Here is a 19,609-nt window from a genome sequence, read left to right as displayed (position 1 = left end):
GACTCTGTCTTTATTCCTCTGATTTCTCCTTCCTGGTGGCACCTAGACAACTGTCAGAACAGTTCTGAAGATGATAATGATAATCTGTTTTACAAATAAAATCCTTCTAAAATTTTGAAAGTTTTTTGTTTTTCCTGGGGTCAAACTGACCCCAAACATATCATGATACTATTGTTGATAATAGAAATTGTTTGTGTGACATGAACAAAAACAAAATTAATTATAATAATTTTCTGGAGGTTTAATTTGCTGGGATTTAATTGACCCCAATGATACATGTTCATAAATCTGAAGGTAGCAGCGTGATAAGGTATTTCAGACTTATAACACATGGTATGTCTATTAGGTTATCACTATGGAGTATATGTAAGTGGTTGCTAAGTTTAACTAAGAGTTTGCGAAATAGGCTCACTTTGGGACTCTGGACTATTATACAGTACATCTGCATACTACAAAATGCCATAGAATATGACCGGGTTTCCACTGTTCTGTAAAAAGTGGTATTCATTTATTTAACACAGACACAAACTGCTTTAGAGCAACAAAGCCATGCATATCAACTACATGCATATGAGACTGTTTGAAGTCAGCAGAGAGCATTCCAACTTTATTGCAAACAATTTTCCCTCTATCAGATAAGCTCTGTGCCTCTGCCCATAAAAAAAAAATAAAATCTTTCACAAATTCCTTCGCTAACAGCACCAAACATGCTGCAGAAAAAATGAGTCAACCAGAGACAACCAGACACAGTTTTGAGCTCTGTGCTCAGTGCAGAAACACAGTCATGTGCATTTGTTTATATGACTAAAATGAGTGTTTTCACATGTTGTAATCCTCCAATAAGGATAGCTGGATTAGCATCTGTTCATCCATTCATTTTCCATTGCTTATCTGGGTCCGTCTTGTAAAATAACCCAGACCTCCAGCTCTTCCAGCTCTTTCAGGGAGTTACTGAGTCATTCCAAGACCAGTCAAGACATCTCTCCAGCATGTTCTGGGTCTTCCTCACCATTGGACATGCCTAAAACAACTCACCAGGAAGGGGTCCAGGAGGCATCCGGATCACCTCAACAGGCTCCTCTCTGAGTCTCTCCCAGATGTCTGAACTCCTCACCCTATCTCTAAGGGAGAGTCTAGACACCCTGCAGAGGAAACTCATCTCAACAGCCTTTACCCACAAACTCATTCTTTCAGTCATTACTCATGACCATAGATGAGGGTTGGGACGTAGACTGAATGGCTGTTTGGAGCTTTACTTTTCTGTTCAGCTCTCTCTTCACAACAACGGACCAGTACAAAGTCTGTATTATTGCTGACGCTTCACAGATCTGCCTGTAAGTCTCCCACTTCACCTTTCCTCACACAGTAAATTCACCAGTGTTAAATCAACACTATTAGTGTTAACTTAACACTGAGAGTGTTAAATTATTACACTAACGGTGTTAATTTAACACTAATAGTGTTGATGTAACACTGGTGAATTTACTGTGCACTCATGAACAAGACCCCGAGATATTCCTTTACTTGAGGCAGGATCTCACTTCCAACCTGAGGAGAGCGCTCCACCCTAATTCTCATCCCTGACACTATACTCTCAGTTGCAAATTGGTGCAGCATGAGCAAGTGCTAATCCACTGAATTATCATGCTACACAGAAAATTCTCAAGTGTTAAATCAACACTATTAGTGTTAAGTTAACACTGAGAGTGTTAAATTATTACACTGTGTTGATTTAACACTAAAAGTGTTGATTTAAAACTGGTGAATTTGAATATGAATATGAATGGGTGGGCTTTGAAATATTAGTATCTGACTCTCAGAGAGAGACATGCTTCTTGTTACTTATCTTTATATAACTAGATAAACATAAATTTATTTTCAAGCTGATGGTTTCTGAGGGTTTATTTATTATGTTTCTAGGACAAAATGTCACTGAGTTGTGTGTTTCTGTACAAGTTCTAATTTATCCTGTCGGCAAGAGTGCAGACTCCAGAGGGTTAATGACTTGTCAACATTTGTCAAACCTAAACTGTTGGCAGCATTCTACTGCAGCTGACCTCTCACAAATCTCTTGTATAAGAGGTGTTAACTCTTTCTTTCTTTGGATACAAAAAGGAAGTGGGTAGATCATCCGTTTCTGTAGATAATACTGCAAAACCAGTACAGACGCTGAGTGTTAGAGTGACAGAACTGAGACAGAGTGAGTGTGAGGAGCTCTGAGATTTGTGTGAAGTGCAGGAGAGTTATTGTGGATCTCTGAGGTCTTAACTCAGAATGAAGATCCTCCTCATCTTCAGCCTCTACTTGATCTCAGGTAACAAAAACACTTCTAAATCTTCAGCTCTATCAGCAGTGTCACATCCAGCCTTTCTTCACATGGACATTTCTCCTCTTTTAGCAGCTGCTGGAGGATCCAGGACAGTGAGGGGATTTTCAGGAGGTGGTGTCCTCATCAAGTGCAGATATGACACACAATACACATCAAACAAAAAGTATTTCTGTAAGAGTTTAACGTTGACTTGTGCTGACCAAATCAAGACAGATGTTAAAAATGCCTGGGTGAATTCAGGAAGATTCTCACTGTTTGATAACACCAGTGCTGCATTTTTCTCTGTGATGATCACAAACCTCACTGTAGAAGATTATGGAACATATCAGTGTGCAGTGGATGTTACTCAGAGTCTGGACCTCTACACCCCAATGGAACTGAATGTAGAGGAAGGTCAGTGTCTCCACCAATGTCCTCTTTATGATTGGAATGTTCTCCTTCCACACTTATGTTTATCTTTAAATTATGCTATTCAAGGCAATACAGAGAATTTTCTTTTTTCACTAGGGTGGCATAACTAAAGCTAACGTTTTAGTGAGGTGATGACTAAGTTTTCTCAGTGAAGTCAGTTTAACTGTTTTCTCACACAGAGACTGCCGTGAGAGACGTCTGATTACAACAGCACCAGAGAGCATTGTGCAAAATGGTTTTGTAATTTTGCTTTTAACAATTATCTCAGAATCTGATCTGAGAATGTGATGAATCACTTTCGAGCAACTGATCTGAGTGCAATAGTTGTGGAGTTGTTTGACATTTTGGTCCTCTTTTGCTGCATTAAATGCTTTTACTTTTGGACACTGGAACACAGCCATTACTATTGTATTGCATGATATTTAGTGAGGTCATGTACAAATGGTGGATTAGTTTGTTTTGGATCTTAAAGTAGTTTATACCAATACTAGTCAAAGTATGACAAGCTGAAATTGTGTGAAAGTACTTTAACCATTTTCTGTTAATTATTGACAGTTCCGCAGTATGGAAAGAAGTAAGGATTAGTTGTGAAGATGGAGATGAAAACACCATCTGTAAAAGCTCACAATCCATTCAGCAATGCACCCAACTTTTTTTGAAGACTACTAATCAGTGTCTGTGATAATAGCATATCTGTTAAAAATGGTAATACATCAATAGAAAATGGAAAATATTATCTATGATGATGATGTAAAGCAGACCTTCACAGTACACATCAGTAATCTGAGACTTTGGTGAATTCTGCAAACTTTATTGTTTTCTGGTAAACTATAAAGTAAGAACTGTATTTAAATTTGAATTGACTGTGCTATCCAAATCCTTTTTATTTGACTGTTTTTTTTCCCCTCATGACTGTTAATGATTGCTAGTTTCAGATTATAATAGGATCATCAGTGTTACTGGCCATGCTGGAGGAAGTGTGAACATCAGCTGTAAATACCCAGAATTCTTCAGGGGTTACCCCAAGTTTCTCTGCAGGAGGGTGGACAGTGTTGGCTGTGTTTATAAAACACCAGTTAAAGAAAGTGGAAAATGGATAAATCAGGAAAAATACGCATTGCATGATGATGTAAAGAACACCCTCAGTGTGATCATCAGTGATGTGAGAGAGGGAGACTCTGGTGAATTGTGGTGTGGAGCTGAATTGGACTGGGAATCTGATAATGGATACAAGCTCTACATCACACACATCAACCTCACAGTGACCGGTGAGTAGAGAGCCATTTTTAACTAATTAGTTGACAGCAATATGTAAAATTTTCACTGGACTGAAACCAAAAAGACATAGCTTCAGACTAGGATGGCAGACCCTCTCCTAGGAAATCTTGAAATGTAGCTGGAGGTTCCTAAAGTGGGCACTGTCCCTGTGGTCAAAATGGATCCCAATGGGCCTCATTCATGAAATATTCTTAAAAAAAACACAAGCAAATTGCACATAATTTGCGAGTAAATGGACACTCCAGAAAATTCCCAGTTTATAAGGTCAACTTTTATTATTACTATTAGTATGTTTACCATACTATGTACCTAATAAATGTGAAATAATATTATTGTGTTGTTTTTTGTGTAGTGTAGTAAATTGCATCCAATATCCCCATAATTGTACATTGTTTTTAATGATTGGTCAGATTTCATTCTGCATAAAACTGTCATTTCTAATAAGTAGTCTTTACAACCAACAGATATACATTCAATGTTTACCATACCATCTACATATGAAATATGAAATGACATTATGTTTAGTTTTTAAGTAAATGCTATTAAAAAATTCCCATATTTGTCCGTTGTTTATAATTATTCGTCAGATTTCATTCTGCATAAAATGGTAATTTTTAATAAGTAGTCTATACAACCAACATATATCCATTCATTGTTTACCATGCTATTTTCATATGCAATATGAAGTGACATTACTGTTTAGTTTTTGAGTAAATGTCATTAAAAATCCCCATAATTGTACATTGATTTTAAAAATGAGTCAAGTTTGCTGCTTTATATAATGGTAAATTCTAATAAGTAGTGTAATGGTTGGTTATGGCGCTGAGCTGTCTGCAATCACGTGAGGGAGATGCCATTTCAACCTCGGAGCTAATCAGGCCCAACAACCCACTACTGGGCAGAGGGCTTTATAAGCTCAATAGACATGGAGCTCAGGGTTCTGTCTATGTCTCAACTTGAGCAGTGAGAGACAGCTGGTAATGGGAGAGTCCCTGCACTCCTTCCCAAATTTTCTTTTCAAAAAATAATTAAAAAAATTATTTATCAAGCATGAGGCTCCTGTCTCTCACACATTTCTCCCCTTTGCTTTACCTTTACCTACTCAAAGTTAGGAAATCCTTTTGCTTTCAATTTTGTTGTTTTTACCCACACTTCTCGTGGTTGTCGGTTTTGGACTGGCTATCTCAATCTGTCCTTTCCTGGGGCCCCTCATGTCGGACATCCTCCACCCCTGTATTAAGTACTGGGCATCACTGAAGTGGATCACTGTCAATGATTGCTACCCATTACCCCTCATGCCCTCTGCAATAGTCAACAGACCTCACTAAATTAGACTTACACTGGGCCTACAAATTTATCTGGGTTAGGGAAGGTGTACATTGAAAGACTGTGTTTATCAGCCCATCCTGTCATTACAAATACTTAGTTATGCCCTTTGGGCTTATGAATGCTCCATCTGTCTCCCAGCGGTGTATCAACAAAGTCCTGAGGGAGGCTCTCAATTGTTGTATTTGTCTATTTGGATGACATCTTAATGTATAGTAAGACTACAGATGAGCATGAAGTCCATTTCAGATTGGTTTGTCCATTTTTATTAGACAACCACTTATATGTGAAATTGGAAAATCCCAGTTTCATGTTCACTCAGTGTCTTTCCTTGGCTTTGTCATGTCCCATAATCAACTGGGCATGGACCAAATAGTTGTGTTAAACCAGAAAATCTAGTTTGAGTTCATAACTGGGACACTTCCCAAATTTTGTTTGTAAAATACATGTAATACCTTAGTTTGTAAACATATTTACAGACTTTTCAAACAATTCCACACCTTTCAAGCAGTGATTAGAGTGGTTTTAACGTAAACCAATCAGCAGTGACTCTAGTTGGACTATTGTAATAATAATTTTATTTTATTATTTTATAATTTTATTATTATAAACATTTTATTTGATAAGTGTCTTTTAAGACACCAGAGGACACTGTACAATAATGGGAAAACGTAAAAATAAAAATGACAGTAAATAAAAATAACAATAAAATGCACAGAATAGAAATAATCAACTGACCATGGACCATGCTGACTGGCCTCATCCCACGTCAGTTCGTTTGGGTCAGTGTTTTATGGGCTTTGCTAATTTATACTGACACTTCTTTAAGAACTTTAGCTCTGTGTCTGCACCACTGATTGCACTCACTAAAAAGGTTGCAGGGCGGTTTCGGTGGACATGCAGAAGCTCAGAAAGCATTTGACAAACTCAAGCAAATTACTGTCCACAGCTACCATTCTTCACTTCCAGATGCCAAGCTCCCATTTGTGGTTGAGGTCAATGTCTCTGACATGGGTGTAGGGGCAGTATTGTTCCAATGTTTGTACCCAATGCAAAGAACCCAGGATGTAACATGTGGGCCATCTGCATCCCTTATCCTTTTCTTCTACTTTTTCCTACGCATGGTCTCACATTTCCCTGTAAAAAAAATGTTACAGGCTAGCTCATTTCCCAGGGTAAAACTGTAATATTAGTCATTGTAGATGCTTCTCCGAAGCTTGCCAGTTCATTGCACTTCCAAAGGTACTGTCAGCCAAGGAGACTGCTGAACTACACCACCAATGAATAGTCTGAATCCATAGGCTACCTCTGGATGTGGTATCCAACAGAAGGCTTCAGTTCACCATTCATTTCTGGGATGCCTTTTTTCAGCTCCTAGGAGTTAAAGCCAGTCTCTGTCTTAAAGCTTTCACCTCAATCAAATGGCCCAATCAGTATTTAGAGTGTACCCTTCTTTGTCTGGCCTCCTCTAATCCTTCCTCTTAGGCCAAATATCTACTATGGGCAGAGTGTGGCAGTAACACTCTCTGGCACTCATTCTTACTTATGTCCCCTTTCAAATGTCAGTTCAGCTATGCTCTGCCCACGTTTCCATGCACGTTTCCAGGACAAGAGGAGGATGTCAGAATTCCATCAGCTGGACCACTTGTGTGGCCTTGCCGACAGGCCTGATAAAGTGCATGTAGAGCCTTCAGGGCAGCAGCTGCTGTCCAAAAAGTCTCCTGACAAAAGCCACAGACACACCCCTTCATTTTATTACTAATGACCTAACCTTGCGGGTAAGCTCCCGAAAGCTCACACCTTTATTTACGGTTTGTACTTTTAGTTAGGAAATCCTTTTGATTTAAAATATATTTTTTTTGTACCTGCACTTATCAGGGTGGCCTCTGGCAGCTTTTGTTCTTTGCCTCAGCCATTTTGTGCCTTGCTTTTCTATAATAAATGTTTTTTTCTATCCATTCTTGGATTCTACATTTTTTGTCTTTTATGCTATTTATCAATCAAAAATATTCACCCATTCTCTTTCACATTCCATCTTTTTGGTTTTGTGACTGCTCTGTAATCTAGTTGTTCTGCACCTGAATCCTACTCCCGACTTGCCTGTGAGCAGCCACACCACTAATCAACAGAGTTTAAATCTTTCTGTAATATTCTCCTGTTCTTAGAGTACATATAGTGATCAGCCCTCAAACCACTACTTTTGGAACTAATGTGAACATATTTATTGAAGTCATTTTTTGAAGTAGGTCTACACTTGACCTTCTCCCCTCAGCCATTTATGTATCCTTCAAACTCAAATCATTTTCACATTGGACAACCTGTCCAATTCTGTTTTGCTGCTCCCACAATGATCCTGGACTTGCTCTTCACTCTTTCCTGGACTTGCTCTTCACAAAGTTCACTCTCTCTGATTTTGTCTCAAGTCTGCTGAGCCTCTGCTTGGTGCTTTGATCCTTGTCATGATCCTGCTTCTCCTGTCACTCTGGCTGCTCCAAGCATTTCAGCATGCTCTGGTCTTTCCTGCATCTATGCTCTTCAAGTTCTCCTCCTCCCACCTGTGATTGGTGTGCAGATTAAACCTTTGGCTCTGCCAATAATGTGCGGCTTTGCACCTCTCATTTCCTCTGTCTCTGGGGTAACAGCTGGTGCCTCCAGCATGTCCCTTTTTTGCTAGTCCTGCTAATAAGAGAAACATTATTCTAATTTATTGCCTCCAACACTGGTGCATGGACACCCTATATTGCAATGATGTCACACTCTCCACTCTTGACTCTGCATCCCCTGTTCTCTCTCTCCTCACCTCTGCCTACTTTCTGTTTCCTTCTTCATCTCTACTCATCAAATACTTTAACAACTCATGCCCAAAAATCATATCTGAGCTCATTGCTTGATTTTAGCCTTCATGGGCATGGTCCACACTAGCAAAAATACTCCAAAAGAGTATGTATACCTAATAAGGAAGATTTGGTTTGTGTGTGTGTGTTTTCATATAGTGCCAACCTGTGATAAGGCCAACACCATATACACAAAGGTAAGTCACCAGTTCACACCTGTCTTTACTCACTCATAGAAAAGTCAACATATTCTAACACGTCACTCAGAATGCAGTCTCTCTCTCTCTCTCTCTCTCTCTCTCTCTCTCTCAGGCTGGAGAAGGTAAATTGCTGAGTCTGTTTGTGTCGAGTTGTGAGTCTCTGAGAAATCACACTGCTCCACAGATCTCAGGAGAATATTTACTGCAGGTAACATGCCTCATTTTTTTATTACAGATGAAGGTAATTTTTATAGAATTGATCTGAAAATGTTTACACGTGATGAAACTCACCATCCCATTACCTGCTCCTGTCCAGACTTATACATTTGTTTGTTCAAATTGACTCTGATTCCAGTCTTGACAGAAAACCAATCAGCAGTGTTAGTTAGGACTAAAATAATAATAATAATAATAATAATAATAATAATAACAACAACAACATTTTATTTGCTAAGCCTTTTTCAAGACACCCACGAATGCTGCACAATAAGGGGACAAAGGGATAAACTAAAAGTAAAAATAACAGTAAAAAAAAAAAAAATGCAAAACGCAGTTCAGTCATAAGCCAGCTGGAAAAGGTGAATTTTAAAACTAGCTTTAAACATGGCCATGAACAAACAAGCGTGTAAGTCGACACTGAGAATATTCCACAACTTTGGGCTTGCAACACTAAAGGCCCTATCATCAACAGAGGACATCTTGGAGAGAGGAAATTTAAGTGAATGTGAATCAGAGGAGTGAAGAGTTTGTACTGGAGATTATAACTGAAGGTGATCACCCAGGTAAGCGGGAGCAAGGCCATGCAAAGATTTGAACACCAGCACAATTAACCTGTACTGTACACGATACTGAACTGGGAGCCAATGAAAGCGTTTCAGGGTTGGACTAATGTGCTCCCAGGATCTGGTATGAGTTAGAACCCTTGCACAAAGCTTTGTCCCTGTGTGTGGTGTGTTTCAGGACCTGATGAAGATCAGTGATGAGGTTGTGTCCAGTGGAAATATCAATGACAGCTTCACACTGAGTGCATTCCTCGGAGCAATGGAGGATACACTCCATCTTATTGGACCCCAGCTCGACAGCTCTGTCACCAGAGTGGAAAACAACATCTCAGGTACACACACACGCTCGACAAACTGCACTTTGATCTGCAGTATATGATTTGGCAGAGTGGGGGTGTCTTTATATGCAAAGCTTGTCACACATTAGAACAAATTAATGGGAGGAACATGGGGCTGATTTCCATTATTGCCATGGCATTTCTCCCATACAGAGACGTATATTGCAGTGAAAAAGAATGTGACTCCACCCACTGGCCATGTGATTCTGAGCACCAATGCTGTCCATCTGAACATCAGCTGGAAAACTGTAGTTGGGAAATCGTATCCAGGTAAACACACCCAAACCCACAGACACACACACATATTTACGTCAATATAGGGCCACGGCATAGACTGAATTCATTTCAGAAGAAAAAGCAACCTTTGAACCTTGAAAACCTTTAGGAAATGTTAGAAATATTTAACTTAAATACATGTTCTTAAGTAACTTTTTTAAATACATGTTATTAAGTAATTATTATAACTAGGCACAACCCACCTCTACAGACCTACACACACAATTTGAAAACAGAACAGAAACAGAGTTAATCCCTTTGTCTGGACACTCTCCTCAGGTTTTGCCTACATGGGTATAATCAGTTATAAAACTCTTAACACCTCAGTCCTGGAGGAAACAAACACCGGGGGTAGAACCACTGACTACAACCTCAACTCTCCAATAGTGACGGTCTTTGTCAGCAACAAAAATACAGAACACCTGCCTGAGCCTGTTACCCTCACCTTCAAACACAATCAGGTAAACACACACACACACATACATGCACACATTTTAGCATGTTCTGTTTTCAATTTCAGGATCTGCTTCATTTCAAATGTATGCTGTTTTAAATATTCATATACCTAAAAGTATAAGAGAGAACAGGTCTGTTGAAGTAGACAAACGATAAATGTACCGAAACATTTGATAATAATAAGTGCATTTATGCTTTATGTATCTTATTCAAACACAGGTGATAAAATAATCAATTATTAACTGTAACTGTAGTTTCCATAGACTGATCTGTCCAGTGCCCCCATATACAATAAGCCTCTGAGTGGTTGATGTCATTGTACTCTGGAGTTCTTTTGGGTGCCTGGTTTACTGAACCCCACCCCAAGTTTCTCTCAGTTCTCCTCCCATCTCTCAAGATCAGCTTGGTCCCTGTGATTCACAAACACAGTTGAACACTGATTCCTCGACTTACAGCTGCTACAAGAATTGTAACACTGCATGGTATAAGAGTCTCAAACTCATGACGGTTCTCTTCTGTGTAGGAAGTTGTCTCTGAGAGTAAACCCTCCTGTGTGTCCTGGAGCAACACTAAATGGACTAAAGATGGCTGTAAACTTATCCATTCCAACATCAATCACAGTGTGTGCTCCTGTGATCACCTGTCCACCTTCGCTCTCATCATGCGGATAGGACAGTGTCCATATGATGAAGTAAGATATTTAAGATAAAGCAGGAGAAATAACATACTTTACAGAAAGATGAAGTGTGCCTCAACACACACCAAAAGTAAATCTCACCAGTGTTGACTTCTGAGCATTACATTATAAGAATATTAGAGTTACCCTGGATCACCAGCCTAAGCTCCAAAAACGTAGAGCAGGTGAAACCTTTTAACTTTTCTGTTAATGTTTTGAAATGTAAAGATGCACTCTACTGAACACTAGAGAAACACAGAGAGACAAAAAAGGAAGGCAGCAACTAAATTAAGCAAAAACTAATCTAGCTCCATAATAGAGACTGAGTAGGAATCAAATGCTGGATTAAAGCTGCTTTGTCAAAAGTGTATTTAATCTTTGAAAACATCATGCCATCCCCTTTCACTCTAATTGTAACACTTAGTCTTAAATATCCCTTGAAAATGTACCATGTATCAGAATTCTAGAGAGGGGCAGTGTAGTGGCTGTTGTAACAGTTTCCTGAGTGTTGTTTTTTCAGAACAATACTGTGATGATGGTGATTGGGATCCTAGCTTTATCAGTGGGGATCGTGTTCCTGACCTTATCCCTGGTCACATTTGTAAATTTTCAACGGAACCCAAGACTGACCAACACCGCTCTGATCAACCTGTGTTTAACCCTGCTGCTGGCTCACCTCCTCTTTCTGCTCACACAGATATTCCTGCATTACATAAAACCTCTGCAGGTGAGTGGAATTACCTTTTTAGGCACAGGGTCAGTTTCACAAAAATGTTTGGGCTGCTGGAGGGAAGGAATTGTACACAGTGCCATATAAAGTAAGCAGAGATGCATCACTGTATATTTTTGATAGATACTAAACACTGTAGACAAAGAACACCCCACAAGACCTGCCTTTTTGGAGATGCTCTGTGTACAGCAGCACAAAGAGAGCGTGAAGGCTAAGAACATACCTCACTGTTGCTTATCCCCAGCAAACAGCCATAAACATTTGGTTCAATTATTGTAACCTCTAAGACTTGCATATACAGCTTTTCATGATCTCCAAAGAAACACTCAGTTAAGGTCTTATCTGACATCCTCACACCAGGCAATTCAACATTGGGCAGCCGTGATCTGGTGGTTAGGGAAGTGGACGTGTAACCAGAAAGTTGCCAGTCCATTCCCCACAGACAGCAGGTCATGACTGAAGTGTTCTTGAGCAAGGCACCTAACACCCAACAGCTCCCCAGGCACCCACTGCTGCGGGAATGTGCTCACTGCCCCTTAGTGTTCACTAGTGTGTGTGTAAATGTGTTTCACTGCATGGATTGGGTTAAATGTGGAGAACAAATTCCTCTGTGTGCAAGCACAGTGGCCAATAATATTTTAATTCTAATTCTAATTTGTGGCCAGCACCTGTTTTCATTTCACAATGTCAGATAAGGGTGTACCACAGCCCTCTCTCTCTCTCTCTCTCTCTCTCTCTCTCTCTCTCTCTCTCAGGTGTTGTGTGCAGTGCTGGCAGTTGTTCTACATTTCTTCTTCCTCTCTGCTTTTGTGTGGATGTTCATTGAAGCTGTGATGCTCTTCATCCATGTGAAAAACCTCACTAAGTTAAGATCAAAGAAGGAGGGTCTTAAGTGGAAATACTTGGTTCTGACTGGATACATTATTCCTCTGATTGTGGTGGGTGTGTCTGCTGGACTGGTTCCTAAAGGATACGGCAGTGAACAGTGAGTGTGGAGTGAATGGGGTTTATTTAATCAGGGTGGAGTTTAGTTTTGAGAAAGACATAATCAAAATGCCTAAAATAATAAAAAATAACAGTGTGTGTGTGTGTGTCTCTTTGTAGATGTTGGCTTAAGAAAGATAAAGACTTTGTGTGGAGTTTTCTGGGGCCTGTTTGTTTCATTCTTGCTGTAAGTAAATCATATCTAAACATTTTAAGATTGTCTGTTGGTTTTTGAGAGCAGGGGTCTGTAATGCAGCAGCCATGTATAAAGGCACAAGTGTCAAATCAAAAGGGATTTTCTGAATATTTTTCACGAAAGAAGTAAGTACACAGATCACAATGGCAAGCACATAATAAAAATTCAAATACAAAAGAAGCAGTGGTGTAAAAAATCACGAACACAGACCAGGAACACCTGGAGACAGTTACTGTAGCTAAGGGAAGATGAGGGACATGGCAAAATGAAGGAGAATGTGAGAACACAAAAAGGCAGCACCTCAATTGATATCTGCTATTGGTATTTTGCCATATCAAAGAAGTGCTTCTGGACATTAAGGGCATTATGACATCAAACGTGTTCCACAGTCATATCACCCACTCCCACATCACTGCAATATAAGTTTGATATCAGCTGCTTATTCTGTGTATTTTTGTTTGAAACTTCCATCTCCACCTTCCTCCTCTGCAGTATCTACAGACACTAGAATGTAATTGCTTTGACATTTAATGTGGAACTGGGTATTCTAAGACTTAATATATTGAAACTACATTATACTAACCTAATACATTCATTCATTCATTATCTGTAACCGCTTATCCAATTCAGGGTCGCAGTGGGTCCAGAGCCTACCCTGAATCATTGGGCGCAAGGCGGGAATACACCCTGGAGGGGGCACCAGTCCTTCACAGGGCAACACAGACACATTCACTCACACCTACGGACACTTTTGAGTTGCCAATCCACCTACCAACGTGGAGCACCCGGAGGAAACCCACGCGGACACGGGGAGAATACACCAACTCCTCACAGACAGTCACCCGGATCGGGAATCGAACCCACAACCTCCAGGTCCCTGGAGCTGTGTGACTGCGACACTACCTACTGCACCACCGTGCCACCCTAACCTAATACACTAGTTGTTAAAGTTTATAATGAAAATACAGATATTTGTGGTTTCTACAGTCGCCTGCACCACCATCTGGCCACTGATTCACAAAGGTTTCATAACCCTCTGTTTGTAGTGTGCCCCTGTAATATATTTTTACATGGTATTTCACCCTTCCCTCTGCTCTAACCCTATTTCCTAACAAGAATTGAGTCATCCCTCCCCTAGGAAAAAACAGAGTGATAGGGCTATTTTACCACACAAACATCCAAACTAAGCCAAGCCACATTATCAACAACAACAAAAAAACTTAACAATGTACACAGAACACATTCAATAATGATACAAACAAGAGCTATAAGTTCTTGTAATTAATAATATATTCTATATTCTATATGCATATAGGAAGAAATAGAGCCAGCATGAATCTCACTGAACTAGCATTAACGAGGCCAAATAACTTAGCATTCACAATCCTTGTTTAACCATTAATATATAAAGGAAACTCAACATAAACTAATACATGTATCTGATACATTCAAAATTACCCCCTCACAGTCTCATGAACAGACAGAAGCATACAGTACATGAAATATAGATTTAGTTCCTCCCACTGAAAGAGGGTCAAATAGCAGATAGGAAAGTACTGGAATATTGTAGCTTCAGCAGCATTAATTAGACCTTTCCACAAGATATAATTGGACAGACAGTTAAGCCATCCTGCCCAGTGATTGGTTGGACTACTAATAAGAATATTAAGTGTCGGTTCTTACTGGCCCAGAAGGGGGCGCAACAAATAATTCTTTTCAAAAAAAGTTTTTTTATTTATTTTTGTATTTATTATTTTTTTTTTCCAGGCCAACACACTTCTCTTCCTGAGCATCTTGATCATTATGACCTCAACTTTGAAAAAAATGACGAAAGAAAATCTGAAAACCAGACACACTGAGCGTGACCAGCAACTCTTTAAAAGTGTAGTCCTGAAAACCATGATCCAGTTCTTCATCCTCGGCTGCTCCTGGGTCCCTGGGTTCTTCACAGGCTGCAGTAAGGTTTTGGAAATTATGTTCCTGCTCCTCAACTCCCAGCAGGGAACATTCATCTTCCTCATCCACTGTGTCTTCAACCAAGAGGTCAGTCTTTACCTGCTCCACCTTAGGGTCAATCCAACTGACCCACCATTTCCCAACAAACACCAACATTATCCTGTTACTAGCTGTGTGCTAGGATGATGAATAAGGAATCCATCCAACAATCACATAAATATAGCGAAGTTATACTGAAATGAATACATTTCAACATTTCCTACCAACACTGTGTATTATTACATTTATCAACATTATATTCCTATACTATTTACTTTATAGAACCTAGCAAAACAGCCTAAGGATTTCTGTGTCCCTAATACACCCGAAGTCACAAAAGATTTTTATTATTTTTCAGACATGGTCCATATTATATTATCTACTTTTTTCTCATTCACACTCTGACTCTTTATATTCTTCTACTTCCAGGTGAGGCTATTGTATGTGAAGTGGTGGCGAAATCTCCGTGCAAACCGTACTCCGAAAACTGAAGTACATACTGATACTACAACATCAAAGTTCTAGATTTAAGGATTATCAAGCATCTTCAAGTTTAATCATTTATTGCTTATTTCAGTGATAATGGATTATTGACAGTCTTACTTGTTTTATTTTAGAGTTAAATTTATTATTTTTTTTTTATCTATATGCTGCTATGCTGATGATACACAGAATAGTTGCCACATTAAACATAGAGAATCATTACATGCATCTTTTCTTTTGTCTTTTATTCTTGAGTTAACTAATTGGTTAAAATCTAATTCCTCAACATAAATGCTACAAAATCTGAGTTATTAATTGTTGGTACCAAATCAGCTATCTCTACCTTTCCGAATTACATCCTTCCAGTTTGTAACACATTAGTCTATCTCCTTCAGAGTGAAATCTTGGTGTTATATTTAACTCCTCCTACATCTCCTTTGCTAATCATATTAAACCTCTGATGAAATCTACTTGCCTCCATCTTTGTAATGTTGTCAGACTTTGCCCTGTACTCACCCTAAAGCTGCCGAGATCCTTATACATGCCTTCATCATATCTGGATGATCTAAATTAGATCATTGTAATATTTTATTCTATTGCTTACCAACCAAAACTCACTATCATCTTCAGTACATCCAATTTCTGCAGCAAGAGTCTTGGTAACCACTAAGATGTCTGCTAATATCACTCCCGTCCATCTTACACTGGCTACAAATCACACAATGCCTCCAACACAAAATCCTCCTGTTAACCTTTAAAGTCTTGCATAATCTCCTTCAATCTATTCTGATTATATCCACTTCTAAGGAATGTATTTATTTCCCTTAAGCTATAAACCATCCTTGAGTTCTTTGAATGGCACAGTGTATGTTTATCTTATCATTATTATAATCATCATCATTGACTAACTCATTAGTTTGACCATTTATTAATTTATCATGGACCATTATAATTCATAAAATGTTTTAACTCCTGAAGTTTTTTTAATAAACTGTTTAATAAACAGTTTTGACTTAGTAGACCACCTTATTACATGATTTATGTCCAAATTTGAAACACTTTCAATGATCTAAACAACAACACCAGACAATCAGATTCAGTCTACTAGACTCAACACCCCCAAACTTACCAATCGTTTCTACATCTTTACTACATCTTTTCTCTACATGCTGTAGTTCATTCATTTATTCATTCATTATCTGTAACCGCTTATCCAATTGTCGCGTTGGGTCCATTGGGCGCAAGGCGGGAATACACCCTGGAGGGGGCGCCAGTCCTTCACAGGGCAACACAGACACACACACACACATTCACTCACACACTCACACCTACGGACACTTTTGAGTCGCCAATCCACCTACCAACGTGTGTTTTTGGACTGTGGGAGGAAACCGGAGCACCCGGAGGAAACCCACGTGGACACGTGGAGAACACACCAACTCCTCACAGACAGTCACCCAGAGCGGGAATCTCCAGGTCCCTGGAGCTGTGTGACTGTGACACTACCTGCTGCACCACTGCGCCGCCCTGCTATAGTTCAACTAGACTAAAATAGATTATGAACATTTTCTGTACTGGCAGAGGTAAATGTTATAATACTGTTTTACCTTACATTCTATATTCCTAGGGTGCATGCCCAGTGTTAACCATATCACTACAGCAATGAATGATTTACTGTGGTTTCTGAAAAAATGACCTGAACCATGCTGTCTCACCTGAGTCCAGTCTGTATTTGGATATACAGAACATAATTCCCTAGAATCTCATCAAGAAGGACATTGGGAGGATTATCCTAACAGATAATCACATTGTGACATTATCAAACTTGTCAGCAGCAGGCAGTGGCAGCCTGTGTGCTGATTTTGGATTTCAAATTATATTTCTGAAAAATATTTTATAATTTTATGAATGCCTTACGCTGAATATTCTGAATACATATCATCCCTTCACAGGACAGCTATATTATTAGGCAAATCTTCATTTGAAATATCAATATAAATGATAAATGTAGTTTATATTTGGTTTGGGTGGCACTGCAGGTAGTGTTGCAGTCACACAGCTCCAGGGACCTCCAGGGTGTATTCCTGCTGTGCGCCCAGTGATTTCGGGTGGGCTCTGGACCCACTGCAAACATGAACTGGATGGCGGTTGCAGATAATGTATGTATGAATGAATATTTGCTTTCTGGCTTGTTGATAATAGAACATCCTGGATTTTTAAACTGTTGCAGTGGTTTTTTATGGAATTTTAAGTTGGTGCCACTTAACGATTGATAAGGTATCTCCGATAGCTTTTAAGGTTATTACTATGGTATATTTCAAGTGGTTCCAATGTAGTTTAATGATTAAAGGTGGCAAAACAGGGTCAGACTGGGACTCTCAACTAATATACTTTACATTTGCACACCACAAAGTGCCATAAGAGATGGCCAGGTTCTCACCTTTCCAGCTGCTCTATGGACGGGAGATTTTGAGATATTTAGAAATATTCAAAGAAACCACCGATGGACAAAACACAGTTTAGAGGTTTAGTGTCCTCTTGCACATCTTAAAGATGTCAGAGAAGATGATGAGCATGATAGAGATGTTTCAGAACCTGGAGCAATCAAAGACAAATCTACCAAATATCTGGTATGAAAAGAAAATAATGCTTAAAACAGGTGATAATCATTTTGCTGATGACAGAAACAAGCTTGCTGGTGAATTGGCACAGACCACACAAGGTCTTGTATCAACTAGACCATTCGTGAACTGTTGGACACTATAAGAACTGTTGAACCTTAGTCATTCCACATAAATATGCATTGACAATGAAGAGAGCAATAACAAAATCCAGCAATTGGAGAGGATGGTGAGTGTGTGGTCCACCTGAGATCAGAACAAAAAGGAGGAAATACAGAACATCATCCCCTAGAAACTCATCAGGAAGGACCCTGGCAGAATTATCCTAACAAATTATTGTTTTGTGACAATGACCTTTGGATTACATGGTGCAGAAACAACCTTGAGTGGCAAATGGCAATACCACTTACAACATGTGAGGAGGATCAGTGAGGTGTGTCTGACAGCATAACCAGCAAAGTGTCACTTGGCAAAAACTCTGTCTTCTGCATTGCATAGGTACTGGTCAGTGGTGTCATCAGACCTCAGATGAACAAAGTGACTGTGTGGACCCAGAATGTTGTCATGTTCTGCCAGTTTCAAGGCAGAGCAGTGATGGTGCAAGTGTACCAGTCTGACAGCAGGCATTTTCTTGGAGAGAAGAGCTAGAGTAGCGCAAGTGAGAGCAGTCATCTCTTAGAGCTTGCAGATGGTCTCTAATTTGCCAGCTGTTTATTTTTTTTTTCTTTCCACATTAAATGATGCTGCAGTTACATTCTGCATTTTAGCACTAAGCATTTAATAAAATGCTGTGTAAACTCCCTGAATGAAAAAAGAAAAATACATATGGTGCAATGGTACAAGTTACATTTATAGCATTATCTAAGATTGAACAGGGAGTCTGGCAAATAACTCGCTAACTACAACCTCATATCCAGTCTCCCATTTCACCAACACACTACATAACAGTGGGAGGCATTTACACAATGAGAAGAGCTAGGAAACTGCCAATGAATGTAGGATTTTCCCGATCTGCTCACCCTGTCCAAAAGCACTTCCCACATGAGCGGGTGCGGAGAAGAAAGTTCAGACCTGATGGAGGCTTCCCAACATATGGCCATCCCAACAGTGAACACAAGAGGCTGAGAGTAGTACAACACAGCGGGTTTGTTGCATCTTACTCTGCTCAAGACTCCTTTACCCCAATGCCTTTACCACTCAGGAACACTGTACTGAAAGAAGAAAGTGTAGCTACTCGATGATATGAAGAGCACAGGTTTCGGAGGTGGAGTTTAATGCATGTGTCAGACTCCAGCCCTGGCAGGTCACAGCTCTGTAGACTTTGGTTTTCATTCACATTCTATATGTCATTAAAGCCTTCATCAGCTGAGCTCAGCTCAGCAGATCATTCTTATTTACCCAGAGCTGTGGACTATATCTAGTCTAGTTTAACATGCCAGAATTTTTCAGTGTAATCCTGCCCTCTAGGGGTTAACATGAGAAAGGCAATTGTATTTGCAGAAACTTCCACCAACTTTTAAATAACCTGCATTAATAAACTGTTGGGTTGTAAACAAAGTGATGGAGGATGATTTAGGTCTAGAGAAACTTACTAAGTCAGGATTTCTCAAAGTTGTGTTGAATGGAACCAAACATCCTCCTCTTAAGGCTCCTCACATATCAAATGTTGTAAACATGACATTGTTTCACCAGGG

General features: G+C 39.5%; 1 protein-coding gene across 1 annotated transcript; it reads left to right on the top strand.

Annotated features, from left to right (window-relative positions):
• The first annotated feature begins 2,274 nt into the window (after positions 1–2,274).
• LOC136677393 (adhesion G protein-coupled receptor E3-like) lies at positions 2,275–18,563 on the top strand. Its single transcript, XM_066654917.1, has 15 exons — positions 2,275–2,314; positions 2,399–2,722; positions 3,670–4,008; positions 8,338–8,375; positions 8,491–8,586; positions 9,339–9,492; positions 9,652–9,768; positions 10,054–10,235; positions 10,754–10,921; positions 11,427–11,633; positions 12,392–12,621; positions 12,741–12,807; positions 14,584–14,859; positions 15,241–15,303; positions 18,414–18,563. Exons 1-15 carry the CDS (start codon positions 2,275–2,277, stop codon positions 18,561–18,563), a joined length of 2,451 nt encoding a protein of 816 aa, XP_066511014.1.
• Positions 18,564–19,609: the final 1,046 nt, after the last annotated feature.

The sequence above is a fragment of the Hoplias malabaricus genome, chromosome 2 (assembly GCF_029633855.1).
Source record: "Hoplias malabaricus isolate fHopMal1 chromosome 2, fHopMal1.hap1, whole genome shotgun sequence".
In the NCBI taxonomy this organism is placed as follows: domain Eukaryota; kingdom Metazoa; phylum Chordata; class Actinopteri; order Characiformes; family Erythrinidae; genus Hoplias; species Hoplias malabaricus.
This window is presented reverse-complemented; position numbering and strand designations above follow the sequence as displayed.

Coding starts and splice junctions, on each gene's coding strand:
- LOC136677393 (XM_066654917.1), top strand. CDS start 2,275: ATGAAGATCCTCCTCATCTTCAGCCTCTACTTGATCTCAG. Junction 2,315..2,398: donor CAGCCTCTACTTGATCTCAG/GTAACAAAAACA, acceptor CTCCTCTTTTAG/CAGCTGCTGGAGGATCCAGG. Junction 8,587..9,338: donor CAGGAGAATATTTACTGCAG/GTAACATGCCTC, acceptor GGTGTGTTTCAG/GACCTGATGAAGATCAGTGA.